The 12,466-nt window shown below is 36.3% G+C and overlaps 1 protein-coding gene across 1 annotated transcript in view; it reads right to left on the reverse strand.

The window, feature by feature from the left end:
• Positions 1-1,291: 1,291 nt before the first annotated feature.
• The window catches only part of LOC105741912 (vomeronasal type-2 receptor 116-like), a 64,358-nt gene continuing 53,183 nt past the window's right edge, over positions 1,292-12,466 (reverse strand). Inside the window, 7 exon segments of the mRNA XM_023712942.1 lie at positions 1,292-2,235; positions 5,733-5,737; positions 6,592-6,622; positions 6,625-6,709; positions 8,133-8,360; positions 9,113-9,430; positions 10,293-10,581. Of these exon segments, the coding sequence (XP_023568710.1) occupies positions 1,292-2,235; positions 5,733-5,737; positions 6,592-6,622; positions 6,625-6,709; positions 8,133-8,360; positions 9,113-9,430; positions 10,293-10,581 (1,900 nt within the window).

The following is a 12,466-nucleotide window of genomic DNA, read 5'->3' on the forward strand; positions in this document are numbered from 1 at the left end:
AATTCATGGAAAATTTGGTGATTTGAGTAAGCACCATGCAGCCCCCTATTGGAGTAAGGGAAAAGCATCTTCAGGGGAAATTTGGAGTGTCCATCCTTGAGGGAAACAGTGGATTGCCTCCTTAATATACCAATCAAGTGAGTACAGGGATGCCTTCAAAATGCCTAATGTGTAATCTCTGATAAGAATGAATGTGACAGGATGGTAGGAGAGCTATGGCTCATGCTGTGGGTGGTAAAACATGCTACTGAGGCTAAGTTATCTTCCCCAAAACAGCTTCTGTGGTGAATGACTGTTGTGGATGTCAGAGAGCCACCATATGAGTACAGAATGCCCATAATGTGACCTATAGAATATCATAGATATTGTACTCTATTTATGAGTAAAATATTATCTGTCTGTCTATCTGTTTATCTACCTATCTATTCTCTCTCTCTCACTCTCTTTCTCTGTCACTCTCTCTCTTTGTATTTTAAGGATCTACAGGGTGCTCAGGCTGTCACAAGTAGATTGGACTCATAGTGATCTGTATGTTTACAGCCTAACAGGAACTGGGATTTCAGGCAAACATCACCAGACTCAGTCTCAATTGCTATCTCAGAGCACCCTGGGAGCAGGGCCAAAAAGGCAGGCTCCTGAGCCTCCTTGCAGGCCCTTTAATCAGCTGAGCTTCTTGGCTGGCCAAGGCTATTAACCAGTCCACTCTTTTTAAGAAAGTAATTCACTGTTCCATATAGGCTGGCTTTGAACAAAATTCATAGCTCGTCCTTGCAGTGGCAGGATCTCCAAGTCCACTTGTGTGTGAGGCAACTAAAGAGGAGGCTACATGGCATGAAAATTTAGAAATGAAAATTCTGGGGGTGGGAATAGTCACGGAGATGGAGATGGTGGAAAACTTGAAATGGATCATATGACTCACATTGTATTATACATTTTTTGCTTAAATTAAATATTTTATGAACTAAAGAGAGGTTGTCTAATATAAAATCTGAGCCATTATCATGTTTAATGTTTTATCTTCATAAATTCTCACTTCTTTCTAGGTGTTTGCTCATTCTTATGTGTGAAATAATGTATCAGTTGGTCTGCCAAGGACTGCCCTATTGACCAAATGAAGGTAAATGAAGAAGAGGAAGACAAATTCTCGTTAAGGAGAATTTTTTTCCAAAGAATAGGAAAGAAGAGGAAAAACAAGAGAAAAGACAATATGAGTTAGTAGTTCCTACAAGTCAGTCTCATGTTACAATCAGACTGAAAAATGGGCACATTTGCTTCACACCTTCTATTTAGTTTAAGAAAACACATTTCTTTTATATGAAGACTGCTTCTTCTTCCATGAACTTGCTTTATCTTTAAACTCATGTATAGAATTTCTCTCTGGCCTGAACAAAATAATATAACACTTAGGGACAAAGATGCAGCCCAGCAGCCCTGCACTGGAGGCCAAGATGGAGAAGACCTCCATGGCCACCATGACTTTCCCCTTGGTGCTGTGGTACACAGGGAGGAAGGTGAGCCAGACACTGCAGAACACCAGCATGCTGAATGTCAGGAACTTGGCTTCATTGAAGGTGTCAGGCAGGTTCCTGGCCAGAAAAGCCACTGTGAAGCTCACCAGGGCCAGGGAGCCCAGGTATCCCAGGACACAGTAGAAGGCAGTGAGGGAGCCCTTGTCACAGATGATGATGATGTGGCCATGTTCAGAGTACGAATCTGTTCCAATAAAGGGTGGCTTGGTTCCCATCCAGATTCCACAGATGATGAGTTGGATTAAGGAACAGATGAGGATGATGGAGTTAGGTGCACCCAATACCAACAGCTTCCTCACCCTTCTTCCTGGAGCAGTGACTTTAAAAGCCAGAACCACAGTCATAGTTTTGGCCAAGACAGTGGAAACAGCCACTGTAAACACAATTCCAAATATGGTCTGCTGCAGGATGCAGGTGGTTGTGTTTGGATGACCAAAGAGAAATGAACAGAGAAAACAGCAGGTGAGGGAGAGGAGCAGGATGTAACTGAGAGTGTGGTTATTGGCTTTGACAATGGGAGTGTCTCGGTGCTTCACAAAGAGCCCAAGAACAGCAGCTGTGAGAATAGTAAAGCTCAGTGCTGTGACAGCCAGGGTCTTCCCCAGCGAGTCTTCATAGGCCAGAAAGGTCACAGACTTTGGTAGACAGTGGTTTCTCTGAATGTTGGCATACTGATGATTTGGACACTTCACACATTGTTCTTGGTCTAGGGAAAAATTAAAATTATTTCACTGATATCCCAATATTTCTCTCCTATTCTCAGCTCCAATCCTAAGAAGTTCATGGTTAGTGTAGTCAAACTGTGCTATTATTATTTTTCTAGACACAATCAACTTGTATTCTGTTAAAAAAAACTTGATTATTCATTCAGTGAGTAATCTATCATTGAAAAGCTACCATGATTTTCTAGCTCTGGTGTAGGAGATGTACTTCCTTTCAGGCAGAGTACTTGAGTGCTGTTGCACTTGGTCAGTAGATCAAGTTGGAAAGCACTAATACCCTGCCATCAGTGAACCTTTCCACACACCAGTTTGCTGTATGCAAACAATTTTTCAGTTTTGCTTAAGTAAACACTTTCCTTTCATGCACTGGTAGTACATTTCTAAACACTAATGGAATGTATCATGAAATGCTTCACATTTTAAGATGCAAATTTAAGTGTCATCAAAGAATGTTTTCTGAGTGAGGTGTAGACATAAATTTCAACATATACCTTTTGTTTTGTCACTGAAAAATAAAATCTATTTTATTAGGATTTTATAGTTACACACTGCCATTACTGAAAAATAATACCAGCTATGTGAAATAATTTTCAAAACTTTTTTGTTTTTATTTTGTATCCTGACAGTATTTCTTTGGCCAGTTGCAAATGTAACTTCTAGTGCCAGTGGTCATATAGATCATTTTTATCTCATTCTTGCTTACATCATTGAACAATGAAATACAATTTGAGTGTTCGCTTTGTATTGTTTAAATATAATTTATATATGTAAAGCACTTTACTTCTACCTCTAACTTTTTCAAGATTTATTTTTGTTTTTTTAGTGTATTTCATACAGTGTCTCACTATGCAGCTCAGACTCAGTAATCATCTTTTATCAACCTCTCCTGTGGTGGGTTTACAGGTATGTGATATCATGCCCTCATTCAGATCTGGTATGTTGAACCGAGTTCTGGGGCAAACACTATGTGCAGTAGCAAGGATTAAACTCTGATTCTTGAGCTTGCCAGGCAGGTGCTCAGACCATTGAGCTATCTCCCCAGCCATTAACATATATATTTAAAGTTTAATATTAAATTATTCATATGATATTTTAATATGAAACTTTTCACATTCATTAGTACAACTGATAAATTGAATCAAAGTATTTTCTTTGATGACTTCTATTTGTTCGTTTTTCCACTCAGTACTACATGTTTGTTGTCCAGAATATTACAGTATTTTTGTGGAGCTGGTTTTTATACAATACACTTTGATTCATTCAAAAATTCTCTTTCTCTACTCTCTTTCTTCTCCCTTGATGACTTTCTTCCTTTCCCAGTGAGAAGCATCTCTGTTTCTACCTTGTACCTTCTAGTTTTTATTCTGCTTTTTATTTATGTTGGAGATTCCCACAGAAAAGAAATCACATGATGTTTAGGCTTGTGTGCATAATCTATTTCTCTTAACACAGTGGTTACAGGCTGCAATCATTTTTCTAAATATGGCCACAAGATATCTTTATAACAAGGTATTACTGCATGATGTATAAACACCATATTACCAGAATTCCTTTTCTATTTATGCACATACAGGATACTGCAGAAATGTAATTACTAAGAATTGTGATACAATCAATCTGTGTGCTTACATCACTGTCATGGGACATATTTAACTCATTCAGGACAATACATAGTAAGGGGAAGTCTAGATCAGTTTGAATGTCAATACATTTTTTAAATATTGGTTTTTAAAAATTTAACTTTCTATGTCTTTTCTTTAGATTTTCTGATGTTATTTCTCTTCCACATTTTTTATTCATATTGTTTGTGACAAATGCTTTAAATACAGAACTTCATCCTTTATTCAAATATACATGGTTGCATAAAATTATGTAATACACAGTTTGATTGCAAACATAGATATACTTTTAAGTTTTTGTAAGTAATAGTTCTAAATATAAAGCTCCCCCTTTTTTTGACTGGGTCAGGCTGCCTGAAGGGCAGCTTTGGTAAGGCATGGGGACCTGAGAATCAAACTGTGGTGTCCTGCTCCTGACTGCTTTTGCATAAGCAGGTGCTTAAACAACTGAGTTAAGCAGCAGGCCCCCTAAAGCCACTATTTCTATTTATTATTATTATTATTATTATTATTATTATTTTAAATCTTTTATTTATTTGGTACGGGATCTCACCATACAACTTGGACTCATAGTGATGCTCCTGTCTGAGCATCCCCAGCACAGGGCTTACAGCTGTTCACCACTGCACATGGCTTCAGAGGCCAGGTTTATGTGGGGCCGGAATGACAAGAGGTACTGGGCATCAAACCTGGGTCCTTGCATTTTCCAGGTAGGTGCTTAGACTGCAAATCTATCTCCCTAGCATATAATTTCTAATTTACTATTTTGCATGTAAGAAAAATTGTATCAGTGTGTATTTTTTAAATCCTGATCACATAGTAATTGGGATTTGGATGCCTTTTTTTTTCTGTATGTGCACATAGAGAATAGGTGTAAAAGTATCATATCTCCAACTGTCATGAAAAATGTATACCCAAGTTGACTACTTAGTACATGGTATAAGAAGTCTCAGTGTATTGCAGAAAATAAAATAAGAATTTTCTAAGAACATTAAGAAATGAAAACATATAGAAAGCAAAAATAATAGTGTAGTAGAGAGATGGTTCCACCGTGTTCATGACCAAATAGTGTAAAATCAACTTCTCCAATGTACTTATCATGATACTCAAAACCATTAATATTTATTTGTCATTTGTTTTGTATAATATTCTGAACTTCATTTCCATATAATGTTCTTAATAACATTGAACAATATTGACATACTTTACATAGTAAGGACTGGTGAAATATTAAATTTTGCTAGTTATTTCAAGTATTTAATTTATCCTTTATCCTTCTAATGTGTCATTCATGCTCATAACCATGAAAAAGTTTATGACACTCTTACAAAAATGTTAGTATCTTTATGCATGAAAAGATATACTTCCTGCATCTCTGTGTCTTTAATTGTAATATGTCATTATATGTTGTCTCCCCTATTATCTAATGGATTCCAACAGAACAGAGAAAAAAATCTAGAGAGCAAAATGTTACTGTACCATGGACATATGATATACAAAGACAAACCTATTTCTTTTTTTTCTTTAATTTAAAAATGATATATTCTATATTTTATCATATATAATTACAGAATGTATATTTACATATAAATATGTAATACAAATATATAAATATCATATATATATATGTTTGGTATAGCACCTTGCTATGAGCTCCAATTCACAGTTGTCTTCCTGTCTGAGCCTCCCCAGTGCTGAGATTACATGCATACACCACCACAACTGGGTTCAGTGGCAGCCACCATGTGAGGTGTCAGAGATGGAACCCGCCTTCTTGCACTTGATGGGCAGCCATTTATACTACCGAGCTACCATGCCAGCCCACATACCTGTTTCATAATGAAACACTCCAACTTGAGAACCTGTTCTGTACAAAGAAATTTATCAAGAACTGAGAAATTAAGGAAATAGAAATTCCTTGTCTTCAGTGTTACATAAAGTAGTTTCAGAGAAGATGAAACACTGGTGCTTAGTAAGATTGTGTTTTAAGTTTCATGTGGACATAGAATTTACAGATTGTGGGGTGGAATAAAGACATTTTCTTGAGCACATAATGCTGCGTCTCCATTTTTCACAGTACTGGAAATGATTGCAGGGTCTTCACATTGATCATTTAGTGGGCCCTCCTTTAATCACTGACTTTTTTCATGCTCCTCCCTCAGGCTCCCAGAGTGCCGAGGTTAGAGGTGAGGGCTGCCATGCACAACTGATTACATAACTCTTTCAATGAGTCTAAAAAAATAAATGAAAGAAGCCAGATGTGCTTTCTCAAAATGGGGAAGCCAGAGGAATATGTGGCCAATGCTGGCCTCTACATACACAAATGGACATTTGTGTATCACATGTCCATGCTATAGTGACACTTCACTTTCTAATTTTTTTCCTCTGTTCTGTTGGAATCCATGAGATAACAGGGGAGACAACATATAATGACATGTTACTTAACTCAATGTAGCAATGAAAAGACTGTGGATACAGTTCAGTAGTAAACCATCACTGCGTTTTATCACCAGCAAGAAAAAGATAAAAAATTATAAAAATCACAGTCCAAAGGACTCAGAGTGTTTTTGTCCCCACCCCCAAGACTAAGACTATGGAGCAAAAAAATTAAATTTCTAAATAAATGAAGCAAGAATTGTCTCTGAAATTGTATAAGGTATAGACACTTAAAGGACAGAAAAGAACGTGCAGCATGTGTCCACGGGGGAGGCTCTTACTGGCTCATTGGCAATCTCATTCTCTGGGCAAGGGTGCAATCGAAGCAACAGGCAGGCTTTCCTTCTTGTGGGGATTTCCTGAATCCTGGATGGCAACTTTCACTGCACACAAAATGTGGGGTCTAAGAAAAGTCAGATATCTGTTGGTAACTTCTTAAGGTTTTACTTAATCCTTTGCAACAGAGTTATAACCTTAATTTGTATAAATAAATAAATACAAAATTTTATTTATTTATTTATTTATTTATTTATTTATTTATTTATTTATTTATCTATTTTGGCAGAACCAGGGATTGAACTCGGGCCCTTGCGCTTGCCAGGCAAGTGCTTATTCTACTGAGCCATCTCCCTGGCCCCACAAAATTTTGCTTAAATCCATTATTTATTGAATGATACAATATATATGAATATTTATGAAAAAGTTGTTAATACATGCATTTCTTTCCCATTAACCAGAAAGTAAGAAAGGAATAAATTATTTCTTTGCTTATTTTTCTATCTACATTAAATTTCTTGGTGCAATTCAGATATACCTAATGAGTATATTCATCATATGGCACATTTACTTGTATGTGATATTTATTGAATCTTCTTTTTTTCCCAGTGTGTTTCTCTCCTATAAGTCCCTGTTTCTTTCCCATAATTCCCAGTTCCCCTCCTTATTTACAAAGGATTGTTTTCTTTTTATTACTTGTTATAATTTCTTTTTTGTTTTCATTTGTTTACTTTCTTAACTCCACTTCCTAATTCTTTTTTTTTAATGTATTTACTACATGATCTACTGAATCTTACTGCACAGATTGGACTTGTAGTAATCTTCCTATTGTCATCCTCCTAAGCACTGGGTTTACAGGTGTGATGCCTCCACGTCCAGGCTCAGTCACCCTCCCACAATGCCCTGGGGTTGGAGCTCACTCAGCAATCTGGCAATTGAATTCAGGTCCCTGCAGCTGTCTAAACAGGTGCTTTTGTCCATTGAGTTATCTGTTGGCCCTTTCCACTCTCTATAGCTTTCTTGCTTGCTTTCCTTCCTTCTTTATTTCTTTTTTTTCCTTCTAACAATTTCATTCTATTCCAAAATTATGCTACATTTTGTACAATATTTTTTCAGTTTCTCCAACAAAGTAAGTTTCTCAATCCTTATTTACTTTTTGAGTTTCTGAAACAAGTGGAACAGATGACAAGATGCAGAAATAACTCCAAATATACTCACTCACCTAAACTCTGACAAAGTGACCAAACACATTTGTTAGAAGAAAGACAACCACTTGAATAACACCGATCCTAAAAGCTGACTTTCTTAATTCCAAAGAGTAAAACTAGACCTGTATCTCTCATCATGTACTAAATTAAAATCAAAATGGGGCAAAGATTTAAACAACAATGGAGAAACACTAAATCTTCAGAGTAAAATATTTTTAAATTGTAAGGATAATCATATTTCCATGTACTCTCCATAATTGATCAAGTGTGGGGATGAAAATAAACATCAAGATTTTGATTGTCTTTACTTCACAAAGTACTGTATGTTTAGCCTTAACATACCTCTGTAATTCCAGCGGCCCATTCTATCATATCCTCTGATAAAGACAATTGTTGATCAAGTGGAACATGCTGGGAAAACTCTCCTACTTTCACTCTAAGTCTAAAGCCTTCTGGGAAATTCCAAAAATTAAGAATGTCATACTTTGCATGCACCTTATTTTTGTCATCTAAATTTACTTGGTCTCCTCCAATATTTTTAAATTGCAAGTTCTTCAGAAAAGAGTGCAGCTGAAAAAAAGAAGAGATTGTGTGATGAATTGGGCATCAGAGTTAAGAAATAAAAACTGAATGGAGGGTTTTTATGTATTTTTTTTGTTTCTTTGTTTTTGTGAAACAGATTGAACTCAGGCCCTTGTGCTTGCCAGGGAAGCACTTATTCTACTGACCCATCTCCCTACCCCCTAATGTAAGTATTTTTAACACTTGTCTCATAATGCAACATTCATATACCTATCCAGTGAAGTAGAACAAGTGACAGTTAATGGAGGCTAAACTACCACATCTTTGTAAAATGTCAGTGTCAAAATAAAATATTCCAATAAAGTCTTTGGAAATGCACAGTGAACACAAATACAGGTTTTTAAAACGCACTATCACTCTGGCAATTTCCACAACTTCCACCTAAAATGAAGTTATCAATATGAAAGGTTACTACAGAATTAAATGCAAAATTCACATAAAATCTTCAATAAAGTGTCATACATAATGTGTTTTTCTGCTTTTACATAAGAACTGCAGGTACAGTTTCAGATTTTTTAAAAAAATTTAAATCATAATGTGGGCACAACATTGATATTTTTAGAATGAAAGCAAAGATTCTGACTCATTACCAGATATTATTTTATCTCAGTGATAAAACTAACACAGAATTGCCCAGGTTTATGAGAAACAATTTTTAGCTGCTTACTTTAAACCCCTATGAACCCACTTTTAAAATGATCTTGATACTAAGAGATACAATGTGGTAAGTGAAACATTACCTGCCAAGGGTAAAATACCACTGTGTTCCCATTTCTTACTGGTTCCATTTCACCTTGCTGAAATAACATCTCATGAAGGGCATGGGCCACAGCATACACAGCGTTGTAAGTATTGTAAGTCCCATCGCTCATGGTTGTGTCAAAATAAGGTAGCCAATCCAGAGAGGCATTAGGGGGACAGTCCTTCACCATACAGTCAGACTCTGATAATGAGCAATGGAAATTCTGGTACCAATACCAAGTGAGGAAAGTGTCTTCTGGGTATTTGGAAGGATTCACTCTCTGGACAAAGGTTTTAAAACCAGCAATCTTCTCATGCTGTTGTGAAAATATGAGAGCTCCATGGAAAGTGTCAAACACGAAATGTCTTCCAGCCCTGTCAGCATGCCATTGTGAATTTGTGATCCAGACTCTCCAAGTCACTAAATGCAGTCCTATATAATGGTTTATAGTATTTACACTCTCAGTATCATAGTAAAGGATAACGACATGTACTGGAGAAGATTCCCTGGTGACAAAATCATGGTGTTGTATAGTTGTGAGATAGGACACAAGAAGATTTCTCATAATTTTAACAAATGCTATACAGACTCCATTCCTATCCATCTCATCTCTCACATCCGAGAGAAACTGAAAACCTTTCTTACCATCTGTGATGACCAGTCCAACCCATTTCCAGCTGAAATAAAGTATCAAGGAAGCCATACCACTGGCCAGTGATGTGTCTTTTGGAGCTGTCTGGTAGACAGAAATAAAATGGCCATTTTCATTAAACATAGGATCAAAAGAGCCAAAGGGAAGCTAATCAAATAAAAAAAAACCAACACAAAAGGAGTGAGATAGATTTCATGTACAGCACAAACTGAAATTGAGAGATACTAAGAATGAGCTAGAATTCATGTAATAAAATACTTACCCCTTCCATCTATATAATTATCTCATTTTTCAACCATTAATTTTGAAAATACCCAAACAGACTCTGAGTTCCAGGAGAATTCATCCCTCTCTCACACCCCACCCATGCAGATGGGTAAGCCCACAATCTCTATGCAATACACTTTGGGATTATAGAAATTGAAAGATAGAGGAACTCAGGCTCTTTATTTCAGCAACTGTAGAAACCTGAGATGAACAACAAATGTGACAGGAATTTATCCCTCCCTAGCATGCCCACCCTCACCTGCGGAAATCTATAGAGTTCTGGTAGTGTTCCAGTTTGAACAGCATTTGCCCGTGATGTTCCTGTTATTAGAGCTACAGACTTGCTCTCTCTCCCACAGGAATAGTTAGGGGTTGTATCCTGTCCTGTGTGCAATATGAAGAAAGCCTCCAACAGCCTCCAATAGCTATACAGTAAGGTGTGATACTCATACCCCAGAGATATGTTGGGTAAAAGTTGAGGATTCCTGTTGATCTCTTCAATGGCATACATGAAGGCTAGAACATTCTGGTAGTTGTTGAGCACAAGCCTGCATAGAGAGTACAGAAGTTCTTAAAGTAAAGAATCAATCCACAACTCCATTCCATTTCTGTATCACACCACTTGTAATTTAAAATTTTATTAGTGACCCCTAACCCCAAAATTGGTAACCTCTGAACCTAAACCTGAATCTGATGGCATGTGAAGATTATTTGTGGCATAGTCACTAGCATTAAGTAAAGTCACAAAGGTGAGTTTCTCATTAAGGAGGATCATGATCTACCAGTGTCTCAGAACAATCTCGATTCATGCTTCTGTCAAATGAGTACATGTTGAACATACTAAACCAGTAAGTCAATTCTCTCTTACTTTCTTAACGCAAACAATTTTTCAATAAAATAATTAATTTTTACTAATTTTATGAAAAGCAAATAGCAATAAGGTCATTTCAAAAACAATTAATAGGACAGTTTTAATAATTAGTACATTGCATATTGTTGTCTTACTCTTAGTACATGATGCAGACATGATATCCTATCCAAACACTACTAATACAAATCTTCTTATTGAATTAAGAAAAAGTAACTGTATATCTATTTTAACTATTTTGTATATACAGATACAATAAGCTCCTTCATTTGTATCTGCAGTTTTTGTTCAGTTTTGTCAGAGATGGGTATTCCCTTGCCATTTAAATATCATAGATGCACGAATTCAACAAAATAAACCAATATGGTCTAGTAGTCCATAATACTACTTTAGGGTTAACTTTAGGTCTGGCTATCTCAGAATTTGTTGACTTGAGCCTTTTAGAGCTCTGCATATTAATATTGCTTTCCTTTTAGACCATGTTTTTATACTTTTCTGCTGGATGGTTAAGACCAAAATAGAGCAAGACTTATATAACAAAAAATGTAACTTTCGTATCTGTCAAGGTCCATCAAATCCCCTCAGGATTTACCCTGAAACTCTGTACTGCAGTTGGTAGATTATTTGTCAGTGTCATCCATATAGATGAGTCACGGTCATTGCTGGACCAATTTACTCTCTGTGAAAGCCAGTAAGAATGGTTTCTCTCCATGTGACTCTGTAGGCAAACTCTACATCATTTATCACTTTTCTCTGTGGCCTTATAATCACCTTGACCAGAAAATTTGGGACACAACTGAGTTACAGAATATTGTATTACATTACCATCTAAAATGAAATACCTTGGAATTAATTTAACTAAAAAAGTTAAAGGTCTATTCAATTAAAATCATAGTACTCTGAAAAAAGAGATCATATAGGATTTCAGAAAATCAAAAAGTGTTCCCTGCTGCTGGATAGGAAGAATCAACATTGTGAAAATGGTCATACCCCCAAAATTATTGTACAGATTTAATGTAATCCTTATCAAATTAACAATAACATACCTCACAGATGTAGAGAAATCAGTCTTATGATTTATTTGGAACCAGGAAAAAAAAAAACTTAGAATAGCAAAGGCAATGCTGGGCAGCAAAGAAAAGGCAGGAGGAATTACAATACCTCACTTGAAATTATACTACAAAGCTATTGTGAGAAAATCAGCATGTTATTAGCAAGAAAATAGACATGAGGATCAATTCAATAGACTAGAAGATACAGAAGCCACTAGAAACATACTCAGCCATCCTATCTTCAACAAAGGAGTCAAACATGCTTCCTGGAAGAAAGATAGCCACTTTAACAAATGGTGCTCGAAGAACTGGCACTCTACATGCCGAAAACTAAAACTTGACCCAGGTGTATCACCATGCACTAAGCTAAAGTGAAATGGATTAAAGATCTAAGCATTAAAACAGAAACACTAAATCTCCTGAAAGAGAAACTGGGAGGAAATCATGGAGACAATGGATTAGGCATGGAAAAGATCATAACTAATAAGCACTCACACAAAGGTCTGAGCTCTA

Source organism: Octodon degus, unplaced genomic scaffold (genome assembly GCF_000260255.1).
Source record: "Octodon degus isolate 3935 unplaced genomic scaffold, OctDeg1.0 scaffold00028, whole genome shotgun sequence".
NCBI lineage: Eukaryota > Metazoa > Chordata > Mammalia > Rodentia > Octodontidae > Octodon > Octodon degus.